The sequence below is a fragment of the Mauremys reevesii genome, linkage group 2, assembly GCF_016161935.1.
Source record: "Mauremys reevesii isolate NIE-2019 linkage group 2, ASM1616193v1, whole genome shotgun sequence".
Taxonomy (NCBI): domain Eukaryota; kingdom Metazoa; phylum Chordata; order Testudines; family Geoemydidae; genus Mauremys; species Mauremys reevesii.
In genome coordinates, this window is record NC_052624.1 from 3783339 (window position 1) to 3806273 (window position 22935).

Here is a 22935-nt window from a genome sequence, read left to right on the forward strand (position 1 = left end):
TTATTACCTTTATTACCACACGGTGTGTTCCTTTTTCACACTTGCTATCTGGTCACCCTGCACACAGAGTCCTGTTCCTTCCGCTCCATGGGCTGGGATCCTGGGGCCGCTCCCCAGTTAGCGCCCATCCCAAGCTAAGCAGGGCTGGGCCAGGTCAGTACAGGACTTGGGACAGCTTGGGGAAACCCAGGAGCTGCAGGCAGTGCGGATGGTAGCGCTCTTCCCTCTGCGTTGGTGTCGAGCCCGCTAGGCACCGTGAGGTTTAAAACTGACGCCCTGCCTGCTCCTACTCCGGGAAGCACGGAAAACATTTCTGCCCCGTTTCTCATTTGCATTTGTCTGGCTTCAGCTTCCAACCATTGGTTCTTGTTACAGGCCAAAGAGCCCTTTAGTTCCTGGTGGTGTTGTACTCTGTAATCTAGTCCCCGCTCAGTCTCCTAGAGCATGAATGGACCAGACGGAGCTCCTTACATCCCTCACTGGGAGGCATTTCCTACAGTCCTGCAGTTATTCTGGCAGCTCTTCTCTGCACCCCTCTCCAGTTTTGCAATCCCCTTGAAGTGTGGATAGCAGAGCTGGACGCAGTATCCAGTAATGCCGTATACAGGGGTGATACCACCACCCTGCTGCTACCTGGTATTCCTCTGCTCAGCCGTCCAAGGGTCATCACCTTAGGCCTCCCAGCTACAGCCTCACACTGGGAGCTCCCAGTCAGTTGGGTACCTACTGGGCCCCACCCCCATGTCTTTAAGAGTGTGGGATAATCCCCCCCACCCCCACCTGACCTCCGTTTTCTGTTCTGAGATGTATGACCCTGCATTTGGCTGTATTAAAATGCATGTTGTTCAGATTAGCCAGTTTACCACCTGACCCTGTATAACTGACCTCGCCCCACCAGTCTTTACGGCCCCCACCAATTTTTGGATCATCTGCAAATTTTGCCAGCAGTGACTTTATCTTTTCTTCCAGATCATAGATAAAGATATTGACTAGCACCAGGCCTTTGGGATCCCACTAGACACCCCCTGTGGATGCTGATTCCCCACTGACAACGCCTCTCTGAGATCTATCACTTAGCTGGGTTTTAATCCATTTCATATGGGTTCCATTCATTTTGTATAGCGCTAATGTTTTTATTGGCATATCAGATGGGACAAAGTCAAATGCCTCCATGTACCCGATGTCTGTGTACCAGTTCTCACCTCTATCAGCCTGACTTGTGGCCTCAGCTAAGAACAATATCACGACTGTCTGACCAGACCAATTTTCCATAGACCCAGACTGGTTGGCATGAATTGTGCTACCTGCCTTTAAGGTTTTCTGGTTGCATCACACAGCAATTTTTCCAGGCTTGTCCCAGGGATCGAAGCCAGGCTCACCCGCCGATGGTTATGCAGCGCAGTCTGTTGACCTTTTTTGAATAGTGGCACAATTTTGACTTTGTACCAGGCCTCTGGAACTTCCCCCAGTGCACCAGGCCTGGTTGCGTGAGGACCCAGCTTTGCCCCCTGAAGGTTGGGCCCATTTCTGTTCCGCAGGCAGCAAGCCCGACTCCGGTGCTGCACTGACTAGTGAGGTACTGACTTCTATGGGAGCAGGCGGGGTGGAGACACACCTGTGCGCTCTCTCGCTCTCTCTCTCACACACACACACACACACACACACACAATCTGCGCCACCACAAGCATGATCAGTCTTACACACACCCACGTGCACGCACACCACAAACTCACTCTTGCACTTGTGCATAGGCACACACACGAACACACACGTGCACACACAGTCGGTGGTTCAGCTCCCAGCTGGTTTAGATCTAATGGCCCCTAACACCGCAGGGTGAGGTTTGCTACCAGCACTACTCCCTTGGAGCCAGGGGAGTCCCCCCAGGGATGACTGGCCCCAGACTCCCTTGTCCTGCTGCCCGGACCGTCTCTGCGTCTCTTCCTCTCTCCGATTGCTAAGCCGGTCACGACCACACAGCTCCTTCCCTCTGCTCTCCTCCTCAATCCAGGCTCTGTACGGCTCCCAGCAGTCCCCCACCCCTTCCTCCCGAGCGTGCTCCCCTCTCCAGCCCCTTTCTTTTCCAGCTCAGGCCCAGTCAATCGAGCTAAGTTGCAGTCTGGCATCCAGCCCCTCCCCTGCATTCTCTCCCCGCTGTGGTCCTGATCCTTCCACCGCAGCCTCTGAGTGAAGTCACTGGGGTTCAGGGGAGGGAAGGGGGAGAATCGGGCCCCTTGGTGTGTCATCATCTGCACATTGCTGCCTTGCTTCCCGTGGGGGGGACCGGTTAAAACTGCCCCTTATCTGCCCCATGCCCAGGGTCTGCCCCACTCTCTCATTCCCACGGCGCCCGCGGTGAACGAGCCTGTGCACTCGGCTGCCCGGTCGAAGCCTGGGTGGGCTTGGGGCCAGGGCTGGTCTCAGCCCCCTTCCAAAGCGAAGGCGCTGACGTGAAACGGGCCCAGCTGCGCTGCGTTACATCAGCTGAGCACCTGGCCCAGGGGCCTTGGCCAGAGCTCCCCGCTGGGTTCGGGTTTGGGCCCAGCTCCGCACTGCGGGTGTCTCTGGCCCATGCTGTGTTTGGCTGCACTGGGTGGGGGTGAGGGGCAGCCGCTCCTCCTTCCAGGCGCTGCCCCCTCCTCAGCAGTCACTGCTGGAGCCCGGAGCCATGGGTGAGCTAAAGCCCAGGAGCTGGCTGAGGAAGAAGCAGGATGCTTGGAAGAAAGCTCCCGGCCCACTCTGCACAGCTGCTGAGCTTCTCTGCAGGACCCCACTGCCAGAGGCAGCCTCCCTCTGGACCGGTCCCCAGCACAGGAAATCCCCTTGATGCCCCCCTTCTGCATAGGACCCCCTGCAGGATCCCCCCTCTCTGTATGAGAGCCCTGCCCGCCTGGAGCTGAAGAGGAGGCGATTCTGCCTCAAACGGACACTGAGCAGCCCGGCAGGGAAAGCGCTGAGCCAGCTGCGTTCCTCAGGGTGGCAGTTTGGAGGGGGCGGGGGGTGTCTGTGCACCTGGATCTCGCTGTCAGCCTGGACGCTCACGGAGGGGAAAATCAGTTCTCCAGGAAACCTGCCATCTGCCTGGCCAGGATCTCCATCTGCAGTGTCTCTCTGTATGTCGTACACCTCCCTGTTCTGTCTGTCTGTCTGTCTATCTGTCTAGCCCCATCCACTCCCTCTATCTATCCCCATACATCCTGTCTATCTATCTATCTATCTATCTCTATCCCCATCCACTCCCTCTATCTATCTTATCCCCACACACCCCCTCTACCTATCTACCCACACACACACACTATTTATTTTATCCACATACACCCCTTCTATCTATCCCATCCCTACACCCCCCCTCTGTCTCTCTGTCCATCCATCCAGGCCCCCCCCCCCACACACACACCCTATATCTATCCCTTCCGGAGGACAGGCCTCCAGTTGGTATCAAATCAGCCCAGCTCCATTGAACTCAGTGGAGTATCCTGATGTGCACTGGATGAGGCTCTGTCCCCACTGCTCTCTCTATCAGCACCTGCTTCCTGCTAGTTATGGCCTGTGCCCTTCTCCCATGTGAGGTGACTTGCACACAAAGCCAGACCAAGGCAACCCAGGCTCCTGGGCACACTGCGGTGGGGCCCTGTGGTGCATGGCCCTGCTCGCTACTTGGCGTTGTGGTGGTGAGCTTTCTCCCTCCTAAAGGGGTGGGGGCAGTAGCATAGCCCCCTCCTGCAGGCACAGCAGCAAGGGTTCCCCCAACTCTGAAGAGGCAGGGTTGGCAGCAGGGGAGCCCCCAAGAGTTACTCCAATGGATGAGGCGTGTCTATTTGGGAGGGAGGGAGCTGGGACCACTACACTCTTCTCCTGCCCCACACAAACAGTCCTCTGCTGGGGTGGTGTTGGCTGGGTCCTCCAGAGCAGTGGGGCTGGGTGTTAACACTCCACTGAGATGTAGAGAGCAGTTCACCCTATTGTTTCAGGCTGTCTGCAGGCTCAGGCAGACACCACGGCATTGGTTGACTTCAGGTCACGCTTCCAAGCTTTTCTCCACAGCCATGAGGACTAAAAACTTTTTTTTTTCCAGAAAACCGAGGGTCTCACAATATCACATGACTCCAAGACCTGGTGCTAGGCATGGGCCTATTGAGTCTATGAATTAATCCAGTCTTGCTTGCATGGTGTCACCTGCCTGCTGCTCACTAATCCTGCCACCAGGACTATTTCTATCAAACAGGCACCATTTCTGATCAACACAGCCTGCCCTTTCTCTGCCCTTCCCTATGGAATTTCCTCCTCCAAACGACATCTGTCTGATAGGCAACATTCAGGCCTGAACCTACGACAGATTGGCAACCTGATGTTTTGTAACCTGCAGGCTGTAGAGTCATAATGCAGTAGCACTGAGATCTTCCCTTTTGTGTTGAGCCCTGATACGTTGCGAGGGGTTGGACCTTAAATCATAATTTAGAGAAAAGATATTTAGGGTCACTTTTAGGGGTGTCAGAGTCTGTATCAGCAAAAACAACAAGGAGTACTTGTGGCACCTTAGAGACTAACACATTTATTTGGGCATAAGCTTTTGTGGGTTATAACCCACTTCAGGTGCATGGAGTGGAAAATACAGTAGCAGGTGTATATACACAGTACATGAAAAGATGGGAGTTGCCTTACCAAGTGTGTGGGGGGGTCAGTGCTAACGTGACAATTACATTAAAGTGGAATTACTCCTTGTCCCCTTCTGAGCCCTGTAGACCTGCTCTGGATAACGGCACTTTGCAGGCAGATGGATCAAAGAAATAGTGCCAGTAAATTTTTTTAAATTCTCCGAATTGTTCCTAAGAAGAGTCTGGCTGGGACATATGCAACATATAGGCTAGTGCTGGTTGAAAAAGTTTAGTGGAACAGTTTTCCACCAGAAAATGCAGTTTAATTGAATCTGAAACATGTTGGGGGACCCTGTCAATTTTCATGACATTTTTATACGGCAGTGTTTTGAAATCAGTCATTTAGACGTTCTTGTTTCAATCATGTCAAAAGGGTTTTTGTCTCGATATGGGTTAAAAAAAATTTTGTTTCAACTGTGTAGTTTTTATTTTGTGTTGCCTTTTATAATATTAATTTTAACATATGTTATAATAATGCTTCAGTGTTATTGAATGGAAATGTTTTAATCTTATTGAAATTAAGCTTTTAAATAGTTTTGACTAGACATTTTCTGGAATTTCCAATCTGTGGGAAACTTTGACTTTTTTTTTTTCAGCCTGACTTGGAATGGGGAAAAATCAAATTTGAAATGTTAGAATTTCCTGTGGGATGGGAATTCTATTTTCTGACCAGATCTAATATGCAGACTACCTGGGGCAGGGAGAGGTTGGAAGGTTTTACCAGTGCTCGTTTGGCATGATCCACATCCCTCTCTCGAGTCTCCTGGCTAAGATGCCCGTCGATAAAACCTTTCTATCATCCCATCATGGGCTCTCATGTTGTGCGGATTGGCCCTTTATCCACTCGTGTGTAATGCTGCTTCACAGCTCATTCTGATGCATGTCGCTGACTTGGTGTGGTGAGATGGGCCGGCTCTGTCTCATTGTAGACATACAGGTTGCTCCTGTGTACTATACCCCATATGAGAGCTTACCTGGCTTTCTCACGGCTGCACATTAAGCTTTGTACCTCTTGATGTTTCACTCGTCTGAATGCATGAGCTGCACTCATACCTGGATATGTGATGCCTGTGTGTGTACGTGTGTACAGGTCTGTATCTGGGATGTGCTATGGAGCTGCATGTGTCTGTCTCATCAGCCTCACTACACAGACACCTCCGTCCTAGCGCCTTCTCTTGATATTACTGCTTTGTGTCGCTACAGGTCTCATCCGTCTGGTCTCTCCTTACGTGCCCAGGTGGTAGATGTCTCAGTATCTCTGTTCGAGGTGTGCAGAGTCAGGGATTTTAAGGTCAGACGGGATCATTAGGATAATCTAGTCTGATCTCCAGCACCACACGGGTCTCAGAATTTCACCAGTGATTCCTGCACCAAGCCCATAAACCTGCAGTGGAGCTACAGCATATGTGTGCGAGACCGTCTGTCTATCTCTCTATCCCCCTACACCCCCTCTATCTAGCTATCTCCATACACCCCTGCATCCATCCATCCCCATGCACCCCCCGCTCATCCATCCCTCTAATCCGGGTGCAGAGGCGCTGGAACAATTCCTATAGTGGGGGTGCTGCTGAGAGCCATTGAACCCAACGGTGCCCCCTGTGAAGCCCCTTCCAGCCGGCACCCCCAGCTCTGTCTCCCGGGGCTCGAGCCCCTACCTTGTTCTCTGCCGGGGTCCGAGTCGCCCCCAGGCAGGGCTAGCCCGGTCCCCGCCCTCTGCCCGCAGCTTTCCGCTCCGGCTCCCCGCTCCGCAGCCGGTGGGGGGTCCCTGGTCCCCGCTGCCCAGTCACACGCGGGCGGACAGAGTGACCCCGGGGAGCGGGGCGCGGGGGGGGGCTTCAGCGGGCATTGATCGGGGCGGGGAAGGGGGGGCAGGGGCCGCACCCCCCCCCGCCTCTCTCCCCCTCCCAGGGCAGCAGCAGCCGAGCCGGCGTCAGCATTTACGTGCGGGCGCCGGGAGCCCAGGGCGGTGCAGCGGGCTGGGCTCCGCCAGTGCAGGCGGCGCTGGAGCCGGGCAAGGCGGGGAGCCCGCGGCCGCCCCCCACCCACCGCCGGCCGGGCCGGGCCATGCGGCTGCTGCGCGTCGGGGGCTGAGCCGGGCGCCGTCGGGGTGGGAGGAGAAGCGCCGAGACGGGGAGGGGGCGCAGGGGGGGGGTGATTTCGCCAATGCCACAATGGGCAGCGCTGCTGGTGCCGCCGGGGGTCCCTGCCGGAGACCTGCCCTGCTGCTGACCCTCGCCCTGATCCTCGCCGCCGGCCCGGGGGCTGCTCCCGGTAGGTACCCGCGCGGGGGGGGGGTGTCTGGGGGTGCGTTTCATTCCCCGGGGATCCCCCCCGCCTTCCCCGTCCTCAGCCTCGCTCTGTGCAGGGATGCCGCACGGCCACGCCGAGCTGGGGCGGGGGGGCCCCCAGAAATGGAGCCCATACTGCAAACATCGATGTTTTGTATTGAAAAAGGGGGGGGGGAAGAATGTGGGGGGACATCCCCCTTCCCCTTGGCCGTGATGGGGGGTCCCTCCCCCCTCGGCCATGTTGTGTGTGTGTGGGAAGAATGTGGGGGGTCCCCCCAGCCATGGTGCATGTGTGGGGGGAGGGGGACGAAGGTGGGGGGTCCCCCCTTGGCCACGGTGCATGTGTGACCTGTAGGATGTGGGGTGGGGGGGATGCGGTAGAGGGAAATTGGAGCTGTACTGGGCACATTTCCCCTCTTACCTTCCCCTCCACCCCCCAAAAAAGAATCAGGGCCCTGGTTTATTTTGGAAGGATTTTTTTTCTTTTCAAGCGCAGCAAGACACACAATCAGAGCCCCATCCCAGCGGAGCCATTTCCCCAGGGTGCTGGTGGAGCCTCCATCACCCACGACGGGATGGTTTTTCCCTAGCAGACGGGCTCCAGGAGTGATTTGGGGGCAGTTCTCTGGCCGGTGCTGTGTTGCGAGGGGCTAGATGATCACAGCGGTCCCTTCTGGCTTGAGACTCTGTGATACAGCTCACGTCTCCGTGACCCAGTGAATTTGGTTTCAGGGGCCTTCGGCCTTGGGAAATAAGAAGTCCCTTCTGTCTCCTCCCTCCAGTGAAAACGAGTGAGGAACACCATGCTAATTGTGTATTTTTCAGTAGTAGCTGCATGAAAGGCATGAATGGTCCCTATGATGATAACAGCCAGAAGGGCAGAGATTAGACTGCTGCCTGCTTTCACCAGTCCTGCAAAGGTTCACATGCCGGGGTAACCCCCCCAACATACACCCACTCCCCCAGTTCCTATTGGCTGCCTGTGCAGAGAGGGGATCTCCGCTTCAGCAGGGTTCTAGGGAGACAGGCAGGGATTTGGGTTAGATGGGGGGAACGCCCAGGCAGGAATGGAAAAATGAAGCCAGAGCGGGGAGGGGATGGAACTGGGAACAAACTTTCCCATTTTATTTCCTGTAGCTGATGCTGCTTTACTACGCTTGAAATGTGTGTGGGGGGGAAACCATGAATCAAAGAGAGAGAGCGTGTGTGTGAGTGGGGAGTGTAGGAGAGAGATTGAGTGCAGACGAGGGCTTAATTTAGCAAATGCAGACACTATTTTTACCGGGGTGTCTGTTGTTATGAAAACAATGATTTGTTTCAAAATGATGCCATGAACATTTGCCCGGGTGGCCGGTGGGTGGGGGGTACCCTTTGGGCATGCAGAGGTGCTGATTTTATTTGCGATGTACATGCAGAGCGCACACACACACACACACACACACACACACACACACACACACACACACACACACACACACACACACACACACACACACACACACACACACACACACACACACACACACACACACACACACACACACACACACACACACACACACACACACACACACACACACACACCACAGTGCGTTCCTCCTTGTGATTTGCAGACCCGGCTTTGAAGCACTGCCTGACGCTTTTTCTTTCCTGTGTCATTTACCCTCTAGCATCCAAAAGGCACCAGAACACCACGGATGCCCCGGGGGCTGTCTGGGAGGCCCCTCCATCACCCCCGGACAGTGGAAGGGAGCAGGACCCCAAGAGCGGAGAGCTCCTGAGAAATGTCACTGGGGCAGGGGAAAATAGCTACACAGTGGCGCCCTCGGAGGCAGCCAGAGTGAAGGAATCCTGGAGAAAGACACCTGCTGATCTCCCAGGGCTGGCAGCAGAAGGCGTAGGCACAGCTGCTGCAGCTTCCGCCGACCAAGTCAGCAGCCTTCCTGGAGCAGGGATCTCTGTACGGTATTATCCCGGTGGGATTAGCGAGGAGAACAATGAATCATCGCTCTGTTTGGGATGCCCCAGGGGGGTTGACAGCCAGAGTGCCTGGCCCCCGAAGCCTTTGTTGGCTAAGGACAATGAGGGGGCCATGGAAGCCTCTTCAGCCGTGACTAGTGTGGCTTGGCCTGTGAATGGAGAGGCCATTGTTTTGGCATTAAGTGACACAAAGGGAGCGCCGGAGAGCACTGCCCTTGTCCCCGAGAGCCAGGAGGAGGCTGGGAGCGGAGACCAGCCTGCCAGAGCCTCTCCGGGCGATGTGTGGAACCCGGGAGCTTTCGTGGAGCTCACGGTCACCCCGCCCACCTACCGGGTCCCCATGGAGATGGCGGGCGCAGCCAGCTCGTCGGCAGGACCCGGTCTCAGCTCTGACTCACCCGAGATGGACCTGCTGCTGGAGGCCTTCAGGGAAGTGGTGCTGCAGCCCCCCACCCCGGATGGCCGTGCCCCTGAGCTGGGCACCCAGACGCAGAGCAGCACAGGGCTGGCACAGGACTCCGCCCAGAAGGAGGAGCCCCTGGAGCTGTGGCTGGCGTCGTCCAGCAGCTCCCCGGCCCAGAGGGCCCTTGGCCGCACCGATCTAACCTGGCTCAATACTGAAGTGTCCCCGGGGCCCCAGTTGGCCATCACGACCCCTGTCAACGCTCTCAGGACCCCCGAGCCTCCCTCAGCTCAATCGGTCTCCGAGATCATCGACATCGACTACTACGACCTCTTTGGTGGGGAGAGCCAAGGCAGAGGTGGGGGCCTGGAGGATTTCCCTGCCAGGGGCCCCGGGGGAGCAGACGCCCCCAAGAGGACACTGGATGACAAGACGACGTCCTGGGCCATTCACGAGCTCTACGACGACTTCACGCCCTTCGACGAGTCCGACTTCTACCCCACCACCTCCTTCTACACGGACGGGGATGAGGATGGTGAAGATGATGAGCTGGATGAGGAGGAGGAAGAGGAGGAGGACGGAGGTGGTGGGCTGGCCAGGGACCTGGAGGATGAGAACAACTCCAAGCTGCCTACCCCGCTCACGCCCAAAATCCAGACCACAGTGCAGCAGGCCGAGACCACCAGCCGCCGCTACGTCATCCCCCCACTGCAGACCTTCATCGTCTCTGGGAGTGGCGCCACCTCCAGACCTCGCCCGGCAGAGACCAGCAAGGACCTGAGCCAGTCGGCCGTGGCGGCGGGACCCGGGGGCGAGAACGGGACCGAGTGCAGGAGTGGCTACGTCAGGCATAACAACTCCTGCAAGTCCGTGTGTGACATCTTCCCCAGCTACTGCCACAACGGGGGCCAGTGCTACCTCGTGGAGGGCCTGGGCGCTTTCTGCAGGTAAGCACCCACACCTGGGCTGCGAGGAGGTGCCGGGGCCAGGCCCCAAAGGGACTAGTGTGGCGGGAGGTCTGAAACTTGCCATGCAACGGTATTCCCGGGGGAGGGTCTCCCGTGCAAACCGCGTCCCCCGAATGCCTCCCAGAATCAGGCTGTGCAGCGGCAGGTCGTGCGGGCAGGTTATGATGGGGGAGGGGGGCGGGGTTTAACAGGCCAAGCTCAGGGGAGAATGGAAGCGGGAAGAGGCAGTTCCAGTGTGCAGAGGAGAAGAGATCAGTGTCTCCAGTTCTCTAGATTTTGGACCAAAATGCATGACTCAGTTCGAGACATCCTGGACCAAACTGGGAGGCCGCACGGGCAGTATTCGCCCTACTATATCTCAAGTATTCAAAACTCCGGTTTATTAAATTATAGCGAGTGTTTTCCCCTGAAGCAAGCGCCCGTCGATTGCCGTCGCCCTCCTGCGGTCTCAGAGAGGCAGATAGCGTTGGGTGGCTTGAGCCGGTTGATCAAAAGTTGAGAGAGGGAAGAGGCCCCAGCAAAAATGAGGCCTGCTTGGGACCAGCATGGCACCCTCCAGTTAATATTCTCTCTGAGGAACGTAGAGACCATGGCATAGAGAGGCAGGTGGCATTTGATGGGAGAAAATATATGAAAGGTTTTAATTGCTGTTGTTATCTGAGCATGCTTGAGTCTGCTTCTGCTCCCTACCTAAGGTAGCCATTACCAGCCTGCCTGATCATCTCCCAGTCTCACGACCCCCCTGCGAGAGAGGGCAGTGCTGTTACCCACGTGGTACAGATGGGAAACTGAGACACAGAGTGGTTAAGTGACTTGTCCAAGGGCACACTGGAAATCTGTGTCAGAGCAGGGAATGGAACGCCAGTTTCTCAAGTCCTAGACTAGGGTCCTAACCACTGGGCCATCCTTCCCCTTAGGCACTCTCGTGTAAATCTGGAGCAACTCCATTGTGAGATCCGAACCCCACTGCCTGCATATATTGATATGTTCCCATTGTGATGGAAGTTTTGACCCTTGGATGCTGGAGTGTGGAGATTGGGGCAGAGGGGGGCAAAGAGAAGGGAGATGCAATCACTGCAGTGAGAGGAGGGATGTGGATGGCCTCTGAGGTGCAGCCGTCAGGGGGAGAGACGGGGGGGACCTGCTGGAACGAAGTTGCAGATGACGCCAGGCAGTTTTGTAGATTTGAGAGGTTATTTAATTTCCAGGGAGTTTTAGCATTTGATTTGTTCTTCCTGAATGCACCGTGCCTCCTGCCTCGTGTGTGTAATGCAGTGAAGCGCTGTGTACTGCCTTGTGCATGGCGATGGATGCACTGGGAGCTGCCATTACAGCCCCCCCACCCCCCAGGGCAGGAGCTAACATGGTTCTGCTCCCAGCGGGACGGGAGCTCAGATGATAGAACAGCCCAGTGCAAGTGCTCTTGGGTTACATTTCTGTTGGGCTCTGCATGGAGTGGGTTGTCCAGGGCGGGTCCATGGGTGGGCAGAGTCATGGGTTAGCAGGGCTGCTGTCCCAGCTCACTGGTGCTGTCAGATAGGGGCTTCCTTTGAGGGAAGCGTCAGGTGTCTTCTCTTCCCTTCCTTAGTCCGTGTTCAGCACCGTAGCCTCTGGGCTCGTTCCAGTGGGGCAGTAAGCGACACGACCAACCTCTGTCCTGTGCAGTTTGTTCTCTCATCCGCTCCCGCAGCAGAGCATTGTGTGTTTTGGCAGGGTGGTGTTCACACTGCTCTGTGTTTATATAGCGAAGGACTGGTCGGAGCAGGGCGACTGGCTGCCTGCCTCGCTGTGGGGAGGTTTGTGGTGGCCCTTGGTTGGTTCCACATGCTCGGCCCAGCCCTGGCGCGAGCTCTGTCTCTCACACAGATGATCTGTGCCCGTTTGGTGCCTGAGGAGCAGAGCTGTCGACCGTGGCCCGAAATCCCAGCGCTTCAGGCTCTTAGATATGCTGGGCCCAGGCCAGGGAGCTCTTTGAAGATAAGGATCGAGACCTGGATCTAGGCTCGAGGTTCTGTGGGGAGCCAGCGTGGTGTGTGGTGGACAGGTTCATAGATCCATCCATTCCAAGGCCAAAAGGGACCACTGCAATCCTTGAGTCTGACCTCCTGTACGCTACCGGCCAGCGAACTCCCCCCGAATAGTTCCTAGAGCAGATCTCTAGAAAGCCCTCCAGGCTTGAGTTAAAAACTGCTTCCACTTCCCCGCTATGTCAGGTCGGCTTTTTAGCCAATGCTTCGTCCTCTGTTGTGGGCTTGTGACTTTTTGAGCATCCAGTAAAGCGTTCTCGAACCGTTCCCAATGATCGGTCACATTTTGCTGATTACGTTCTTCCTCCCAGCCGATGTGGCTCATGATTGTTTTCGGTGTTGTGACATTGTCAAGATGAGGTGTAATATCCAATTGCCCTGTGTCTTTTGGTGGTGGTGGTGGGGGGGGTGATAGAGCCTCCAAGCCACAAGGTTGGGGTGACCCAGGACCCATGAGGGGCGGAGCCACATCCCGACCTCCTGAACAGTATCACAGCCTGCCGCCCCGCCCCGCCTGCTCTTTACCCCTCTGGGCATCACGGCCAGGCCGATCTCCTCCTACAGCAGCTACCATGGGGCTGCCGCAGCAGCAGGTGCTTAGTAGCTGTGGCTGAGTGCAGGGGAAATTGCGTGTCTGTCTGGGCTTAGGGAATACCCAGGAGGAATTTGTATTGTGCCAGGTAAACCCTGTCGGTCTGTCTGTCCGTCCATCTGTCCAGCCCCTCCCATGCTGTCGTTTTTGTGTTAGCACCGGTCACTGTGTGATCTGAGCACCACAGGTCTAGGGCAAAAGCGAATGAAGCTGTCAGTAATGACGCTTAACAGCACTCATGTAACTCCCTCTATCTCTATCTCTTCCACGTTTCCCTCCCTTTCTGTCTCTTGCCCGCTGCCTTTCCTCTCTCCCCCTTCCCCCGTCTCAGCGCCTCTCTTTCAAGCTCTGATTTGAAGGGGATCAGCTACTATCTGCAGTCAGCAGCAGTACAACAATTGGTGTTTTCCCGGGCACGCCCGTTGCCGATGTTCTGTGGCACCTGGCTGGGGGGAATTTCTTTTCCCTTCCCTGCTTGGCTCCTGGGGTTCTGGAGTCACTGAGCATGATCCCTGTGGGCAGGAATCTCCCGGGTCTCTCCGGGTGAGCCACTGGAGCTCCGCCAGCCTGTGCCTGGTGGGGCTGGCCTGCGAGCGGTGGTGCCGGAGGCTGTTCGGGGTGGCACACTACCTGCAGACAGCTCCTGGCCTCTCAGAGCAGGGTGTGTGGCTACTCTGGCTCCCCTCGCATCCGATAATCACACGACTCCCTCTTCTCCTGACCCCATGGCTGCTGCTATCCACCCAGCTCTGCTAGCCGGCTCCAGGGGGCTCCTTCTCCCCGTTCCCCACCCTGTCTTTACTTCTCCGTGGCCTCTGCAGTCCCATCCCTCCGGGGAGCTGCAGTGTATGGCAGGGGGATGGGGCAGAAGAAGGCCCCTCTCCCCCGTCAGGCTGCATCAGCCGGAAGGAGCAGCAATGGAAGGAGACGCCTGCTGGCGACTGGCCTTTTCCGCCCCTCTCGTGCTCCCCGCTCAGGCCCCATTGACAACCCTCGCTTGGGGACTGAGCTGAACTCCGGGTGACGCCGGGAAGGAGCTGGTGAGTGCCAAGCCCCAGAGCTCCTCTGCTCCCCTTGCTGCTCCCACAGAAGCCCTCCAGGAGCGTGGATCCTGGCCCAGCCCCCTGTGGCTGGGGCAGCCAGTTCTATTGCTGCCTGGGTGCCCTTAGTAATTCAGAGGGCAGGCCAGGTCCTGAGTGCCGGCAGGGCGAGGATGGTGAGGGGGAAGGATTTTCCCATCCCTCCCTGCCCCCACAGCACTGCCTGGGCTTAGCGGGGCAGGAATTAGGTCAATGCCGCTCTGCTGAGATGTGCACTGTGATGCTCCCGTGTCTCTAATCGGCACTGGCAGATTGTGCTGCAGGAAAGCCAGGGCTGGCCATTGATGGGCCACTGCCATATTCCCTGTGTGCACAGGAGGAGGCCATGCATGTAATATGTGCCATGTATCCCATGTGCACAGGGGGAGGCCATGTGTGTAATGCAGGGGGCGGCAACCTTTGAGAAGCGGGGTGCCAAGTCTTCATTTAGTTACTGTAATTTAAGGTTTCGCGTGCCAGTTATACGTTTTACATCTACAGGGGCTGGCGGATGGAACCCCAGACTGGCAGTGGGCTGAGCGGGGCCGGTGGCAGGGACTCCGGCTGGCAGGGCCCAGTGGATGGAACCACAGACCAGCAGTGAGGGCGACAGATGGAACCCCAGACCGGCAGCGCGTTGAACCGCTCAGCCCGCTGCAGTCTGGGGTTCCATCCGCCGGCTCCTGCCAGCCGGGGTCCCGGCCACCAGCCCCGCTCAGCCCGCTGCCGGCCTGGGGTTCTGTCCATCCAGGCCGGCAGCGGGCTGAGTGAGGCCGGTGGCTGGGACCCCGACTGGCAGCAGAGTGCCACTGAAAATCAGCTCATGTACCGCTTTTAGCACGTGTGCTGCAGGTTGCTGACCCCTGGTGTAATGTATGCCATGTATTCCATGTGCACAGGGGATGTGTAATGTATGCCATGTACAAAGCCACAAATGTAACATACGACATATGTCCCATGTGCTAAGGGGGAGGCCATGTGTGTAAAGCTCAGTATGTACCCCATGTGCACAAGGGAAGGCCACGTGTACAAATGGCATGTACCCCATGTGCACTGGGAGGAGGACACGTGTGTAATGTACAGTGTGTACCTGGTGCACATGGGGAGGACAAGCGTGCGTTGTATGACACACACAATGTACATGTGCCCTGTGTGCAGATGTGAGAGGCCCCATTGTATATGAATTTAGAGACAAAGAGAATGGAATGTTATCTGGTGAATGTGAGTGGACTCCTGGGTAGAGGTAGGGTGACCAGACGTCCCGATAAAATTGGGACCGTCCCGATATTTCGCTCCACCGGCAGCACTGGAGTTTTTTTAGGAAATGCTCAGGGAGGTAAGACAGGCTACAAAAACAGAAATCTCAATAATAATGGGCTGACGTGCTGGGTCACTGCCTGACTGGACATGCAGCCTGTGCCTTAGGGGTTTGTGATTTATCAGGGGTGGGCCTCGGGCAGAGGACGGGCATGCCCTCATCCAGCACAGCGCTCTCCAAGGTGGAAGGGTGGCCTAGTGGATTGGATGCCAGATGGGGCCTCGGGAGCCAGGGTTCGATTCCTGTGTGACCTTGGCCAAGTGACTTCCTCCGCCCTGGGCCTCAGCTCCCTGTGAAGTGGGGATGATGCTCCCCTCCCTCCTGGGGGGCAGTGAGGAGAAAATCCACTAACGAGCATGAGGGTCTCGGATGCTACCAACGAGGGCCAGATGAGGACCTGGACAGATAGCGCGATGTGCCTGGGGAGTGGCAGGGGCACCCCTGCCGGGGAAAGCTTCCCCCGCCCCCCAGCACTAGATCAGAGGCGAGTCCGATTGGTCCCCGTGTGGCTGAGCTGGAGGAGGTTTGCCGCAGTGTGACCTGGGGCGTACAAGCATGGGGCACAGCAGAGCTGCTCTCCCAACAGCCCCAGGGAGATGCTTGACGTGTGTGGGGAGACATGTAATGTGGGAGGATGTTGCCTGGGCTCCAGCCACAGGCTGTGCCCGCAGCATAGCCCAACCCTATCTGTGGCAACCCTGGCTCGGCAACTCATTTTTTCAGCCCAGGCTAGTGTCATGTTATAACTGCAGGTAGAAGCAACTCCTGCTACTTGAAACTCCAAGGCCACTGCATTGTGTTCCCAAACCTAGCTGTTTACTTATATAATTGCCATCAGTGTTCCCAGCATCAGTGCGGTAATTCATAGAAAAGCTGCACCACGTGAAACACAGCGGTGAGGCCAATAATAGAACACACCTGATCTTGTAGCCTGCGAGAGCACTTGAGGGGTTATTACGGTAGAGGAATGAAAGGGCCTCCAGCCCGATCCTGACACCAGCACATGGCTCAGCCATGCTCTGTAAGGTTTATCGAAGAAACAAGGCACCAAATCTCAGTCAAGCTCCCTCATCCCCTGTATGATCGTTAGAATCCAGTGTGGGAAACAGCCTCTGGGTCCTATGTACTGACTCCAGAACTAATGCAAAAAACCCTCCAACTACTCTGAGCCCAAACTGTTCTCCATAGTGGTGGGACACACCCTAAATGCAATGGCCAGAAATCCCTTTTCTGCACAGCGCAAGCACTGGCGCCCTCTGCAGAGTTGTGCGTGTACATGCCAGAGCACACGGCGGGCCCCACGGGCTTAAATGGAAAATGAGCAGGATGAGTCCCGGGGCCCATGCAGAGGGGTTTGTTTCGCCTAAGCAGAGGAGCCAAACTGATTCCAGTTCCAGGTGAGAGCGAAGGGGAGAAACCGAGTGACCCAGGCCAGACTCCATAGGGGATGGAGAGCGGCTGCAGATCCGTAGCGGAACCGACCTGGAGGGTCATGTACCGGAGCAGCTTCTCTCATCTAGAACGATGCTCTGGGATCCTACAGGCCTGGTCCCAGGCACTGCAGCTTGCAGGGAGGGTCACGCAGAGCCTAGACTATAACTGTAGGATCCTAAGGGGTCTTCCCTGTTGTGATCAAAGTGGGTGTGTATGTGCATGCCGGGGTGGTAATTTGTTTAGGAGCATAGGACTAGATGGGATCTCCTGGGTCTCTGAGTCCAGTCATTTGCTTTCACAGGACACCTAGTCAGAGGATCCCGTTCATGAGCGTATCCATTTCAATAGTCCCACCAGTTCACACGCAGATGACTGGATTCGGACTTAGTCTACGAGTAGCCCCGTTGAAGTCAATGGGACTTAAGAACATAAGAGCAGCCATCCTGGGTCAGACCAAAGGTCCATCTAGTCTTCTGACAGTGGCCAGTGCCAGCTGCTTCAGAGGGAATGAACAGACCAGGGCAATTATCGAGGGATCCCTCCCCTGTCACCCACTCCTGGCTTCTGGCAGTCAGAGGTTTAGGGGCACCCAGTGCATGGGGTTCCATCCCTGACCATCTTGACTAATAGCCATTGATGGACCCGTCCTCCATGAATTTATCTAGTTCTTTTTTGAACCTTGTTATACTTTGGCCTTCATAACATGCCCTGGCAACGCATTCCACAGGGCGACTGTGCGTTGTGTGAAGAAATATTTCCTTTTGTTTGTTTTAAAGCTGCTGCCTATTAGTTTCATTGGGTGATCCCTGGTTCTGGTGTTATGTGAAGGGTTAAATCACATTTGCTTAGTCACTTTCTTCACAACATTCATGATTTTATAGATCTCTGTCACATCCCCCCTTAGTCGTCTCTTTTCTTACGGTGAACCGTCCCAGTCTTTTTAATCTCTCTTCACATGGAAGCTGTTCCACACCCCTAATAATTTCTGTTGCCCTTCTCTGTCCTTTATCCAGTTCTAATATGGTCTTTTTTGAGATGGGGCGACCTGAACTGCACACAGTTATTCATGATGTGGGCGGACCATGAATTTATATAGGGGCATTATATTTTCTGTCTTATTATCTATCCCTTTCTTAATGGTTCCCAACATTCTGTTCGCTTTTTTGACTACCGCAGCACACTGAGCAGATGTTTTCAGAGAACTATCCACAATGACTCCAAGATCTCTTTGTTGAATGGTAACAGCTAATTTAGACCCCATCATTTTGTATATATAGTTAGGATTATATTTTCCAATGTGCATCACTTTGCATTTATCAACATTGAATTTCATCTGCCATTTTCTTGCCAAATCACCCAGTTTTGTGAGATTCCTTTGTAACTCTTTGCAGTCAGCTTTGGACTTAACTATCTTGAGTAATTTTGTATCCTCTGCAAATTTTGCCACCTCACTGTTTACCCCTTTTTCCAGATCATTTATGAATATGTTGAACAGCCCTGGTCCCAGCACAGACCCCTGGGGGGTACCACTATTTACCTCTCTCTGTTTATAACTGACCATTGATTCCTGCCCTTTGTTTCCTATCTTTTAACTAGTTATTTATTCATGAGAGGACCTTCCCTCTTTCCCCATGACTCCTTACTTTGCTTAAGAGCCTTTGATGAGGGGCCTTGTCAAAGGCTTTCTAAAGGTCAAGTACACTATATCCACTGGATCCCCCTTGTCCACGTGATTGTTTGACCCCCTCCAAAAATTCCAATAGATTGGTGAGGCATGATTTCCCTTTATGAAAACAATGTTGACTCTTCCTCAACGTATCGTGTTCATCTATGTGTCTGATACTAGTTTCAGCCAATTTGTCTGGTATTGAAGTTAGGCTTATCAGCCTGTAATTGTCAGGATCGTCTCTGGAGCTTGTTTTAAAATGGTGCCACATTAGCAATAGGGCATACCACGGTTAATAGTTCTGCAATTTCATAGTTGAGTTCCTTCAGAACCCTTGGGTGAATACCATCTGGTCCTGGTGACTTAATTTATCAATTTGTTCCAAAATCTCCACTATTGACACCTCAATCTGGGACAGTCCTCAGATTTGTCACCTAAATAGAATGGCTCAGGTGAGGGAATCTCCCTCACATCCTCTGCAGTGAAGACAGATGCAAAGAATTCATTTTGCTTCTCTACAGCTAGTGGCCTTGTCTTCCTTGAGTGCTCCTTTAGCACCTTGAGTGTCCAGGGTATACTGATCGTTTGGCAGCTTCCTGCTTCTGGTATACTTAGTTGTTTTTTTTTTGGCAGTTAGTTTTTGTGTCTTTGGCTAGTTGCTCTTCACTTTTTTTATTATTATTTTTGCCCTGCCAAATTGTTCTTTTACATTTGACTTGCCAGAGTTTGTGCTCTTTTCTATTTTCCTCACTAGGATTTGACATCCAGTTTTTAAAGGCTGTCTTTTGGTCTCTAACCACCTCTTTTTCTCTGTCGCTTAGCCATCATGGCATTTTTTTGTCCTCCTATTTTTTTTTTTTTAATTTTGGCACACATTTCGTTTGAGCCTCTATTATGGTGTTTTAAAAATGTTTCCATGCAGCTTGCAGGCATTTCACTCTTGTGACTGTTCCTTTTAATTTTCATGTAACTAGTGTCCTCATTTTTGTGCAGTTCCCCTTTTTGAAGTTAAATGCTACTGTGGCGGGTTTCTCTGGTATTTTCCCCAAATAAGGGGAAATTTAATTAAGGATGATTTAACGTATAAGGATGTTACATTATAGTCACTGTTACTGAGTGGTTCAGTTATCATCACCCTTTGGATCAGATCCTATGCGCCACTTAGGACTAAATCAAGAATTGGCTCTCCCCTTGTGGGTTCCAGGACTAGCTCCAAGAAACTGTCATTAATGGTGTCTAGAAATTTTATCTCTGCATCCTGTCCTGAGGTGACATGTACCCAGTCAACATGGGTGCAGTTGAAATCCCCCATTATTATTGAGATTTTTGTTTTTGTAGCCCGTCTTACCTCCCTGAGCATTTCCTAATCACCATCCTAATCAGGTGGTCAGCAGTATTTTCCTGCTGCTATATTCTTATTATTCAAGCATGGAATTTCTTTCCATAGAGATTCTATGGTACAGTTTGATTCAGTTAAGATTTTTACTATCTGACCCAAGGGTCAGTCCTAGGACCAATCCTATTCAATTTATTCATAAATGATCTGGAGTGAAATTTAATGGATAAATGTAAAGTAATGCACATTGGAAAAATACATACAACATGATGGGGGCTGATCTTGGAGTTATCGTGGATAGTTCTCTGAAGATGTGAGAATAAGACTGAGAATATATTCCCATATGAGGAAAGATTAATGATAGAGGTATATAAAATCATAAAGTGGATAAGGAAAGTTATTTATCACCAAATGAAATTAATAGGCAGGAAGTTCTTCTTCATGCAGCGCACAGTCAACTTGTGGAACAGGAGGTTGTGAAGGCTAGGACTATAACAATGTTTAAAAGGGGACTGGATAAATTCATGGTGGCTAAGTCCATAAATGGCTATTAGCCAGGATGGGTAAGAATGGTAGCCTCTGTTAGTCAGGATCATTGCCTGTTGATGGACCTTTGGTCTGACCCGGTACGGCCTTTCTTATGTTCTTATGTTCTTATGTACTATATTTTACTCTATTCTTTCTTTAACACATAGTGCCATAGTTCCTATATATTGTGTACCCTGATATTACCATGTCCCATTGATTATCATTCCACCAAGTTTCTGTGATGCCTGTTATATCAATAACCTCATTTAATGCCAGGCACTCTAGTTCGCCCATTTTAGTATTTAGTCTCCTACAAGCACTTGTAAAGTGTATCAATATTTTGTGGGCTGCCTGCCTATGATGTAATTGAATAGGGCTCTCTTTCGTTGACTGTTTCTCTTCAGATGCTACCTGCACTTTATCAACTTCCATCCTCTCCTCTTTACTAGGATACAGGGAATCCCCATTAATAGATCCTCCCCTAAGGGATGTCTCGGTCCGAACCGTGTGCTCCTAGGCACCTGTTGGCTTTTCCCCAGCCCTTAGTTTAAAAATTCCTTTGTGACCTTTTTAATTTTACATGCGAGCAGTCTGGTGCCATTTAGGTGGAGTCCACTTTCCCTATACAGACTCCTCCTTTCCCAAAAGGTTCCCCCGTTCCTAATAAACCTAAATCCCTCTGCCGAACACCGTCGCCTCATGTACGCATTGAGACCCTGCAGTTCTGCCTGTCTAACTGGCCCAGTGGGTGGAACTGGAAGCATTTCAGAGAAGTCTACCATGGAGGTCCTGGACTTTAATCTCTCACCTAGCAGCCTAAATTTGGCCTCCAGGACCTCTCTCCAATGTAATCGGTACCTACATGTACCACAACCACTGGCTGCTCCCCTTCACTGCAAATAAGTCTATCTAGATGTCTTAAGAGGTCCGCATCCTTCACACCCCTCAGGCAATTCACCACACGGTTCTCCCGCTCATCACAAACCCAACTCTCTCTATTTCTAATAATCAAATTCCCCCTTACTATTACCTGTCTCTTCCTAGTAACTGGGGTCCCCTCCCCCACGGGAGAATCCTCAGTGTGAGAGGACACCGTGACGTCAGCTGGAAGGAGAGTTCCAACTATGGGATCATTTCCCTCTGCTCCAGGTTGATGTTCTCCTTCCCCAGGACTTTCATCCTCCTCAGCAGCACGGAGGCTGTCGGGCAGGGGGGAACCACTCGGCTGTGCCCTGGAAAGTCTCCTCTGTGTACTTCTCTGTCTCCCTTAGCTCCTCCAGTTCAGCTGCTCTGGGCTCAAGGACCCGTCCTCAGTCTCTGAGAGCCATGAGCTGCTAGTACTGCAGGCTCACATACGCCACCTGCCCACAGGGCAGGTACCCAGACATGCTGCATTCAGTCCAATAAACTGGATACCGCCCACTCTGCCGCTGGACTCTGCCTGTGTTATTTTTACTCTTGCAGGGGTTTGCTTTTTGGGGGTGGGCTGTTACTGGCCTAAGTTTAGGGAATATTTGTTAGGTGTATCGGGCTCTCACGCTCCCTGTCTAAACTCCCTTGCAAACCTCCCCTTTTCGCTAGCTCCTCTGGTCGCCTACCAGCTGGCTTTTGAAACCCCTGTTCTCCATGAGTTAGACCAGTCCCCATGAGCCATAGAAAGAGACAATTCCTCCTCCCAAATCACTGACTATCCAACTAGGGCGGAGACACAGGACAGGAGCGGTGGAGTGAGGGCACATGGAGGGTGAGGCTGGGGGCTTGGGGCCGGGAGATGGAAGCCATGCAGCTCCGGGTGGGAAAAGGAGGGGAAGGGAGGAAGGTAAGGCTACAGGACAAGGAAGCGCGTAGGGTTGGGGAGGTACGAGTGAGCAGTGGGAGAGGTCAGGATTATGGCAGGACCTTGCAGGGGGGGACAAGGAGCTTCATTGGCTGCTGGGAGAGGCACGGAGGGGTTCACATGGCTGGAGCAGTGGCATGTTGGACAGACTGGGGGTGGGATGTGGTGGGCACAGACAGGAGAGGGTTACAGGAGTTGAGGTGGCCAGCCCCAGAGTCCACGGATGGCGGGCGGAGGGCCCATCTGAGGCACACTGTCTCTGAGAGATCGGTCCGTGGTATGACTCCACCGGAGGCCCTGCCAACGCAGGCCTGGCCCTTTAGCCCAGGTGCTCACGGCACAGACAGATGGATTCCAGAAGAGGTGAGAGCCCATGTCCAGGAGCGTGGGGGCCCTCCGGTGGGGATACGCTGCTCTTGGGTGCACTCTGGTGTCCTGGCTGAGCCCCTCACCACAGCCCCGGGTGGCATGGTGCTCCTGTGCTGTTAGACATTTCTCGTTCACCAGTCAGCGGTGCTGCTTTTCCCCTTTGTCCAGAATAGGTTTGGGGCCTTGTGCCCAAAGGAGATTCCCACCCATCGCTGCCGGGATTCTGGGGGCTGCTCCTTAGATGGGGAGCGTTTGTGTCATCCCTGGATGCTGACTTCCCCACACCCCAAGGAGACATGACCGGCTCTAGGACTGACTGGCTTTCTCAGAGGTAACCTATGAGGCAGCCAAGGGCTTGGGCCAGCCAGGGCTTGAGATGGCTGGAGACCGTTGGGCACAGAGCTGGTGAGCATGGAGCAAGCTGCCCTGTGACCAGCCCAGCACAGCCTCCTGCT

The 22935-nt window shown here is 53.9% G+C and overlaps 1 protein-coding gene across 2 annotated transcripts in view; it reads left to right on the plus strand.

The window, feature by feature from the left end:
• Window positions 1-6758: 6758 nt before the first annotated feature.
• CSPG5 (chondroitin sulfate proteoglycan 5) overlaps window positions 6759-22935 on the plus strand; it is a 35820-nt gene continuing 19643 nt past the window's right edge. For both annotated transcript variants that reach the window (XM_039523523.1, XM_039523524.1), the window contains exons 1-2: window positions 6759-6926; window positions 8614-10273. In XM_039523523.1, the coding sequence (XP_039379457.1) occupies window positions 6827-6926; window positions 8614-10273 (1760 nt within the window). In that variant the 5' untranslated portion in view covers window positions 6759-6826. The remainder of the gene's footprint in view (window positions 6927-8613; window positions 10274-22935) is intronic.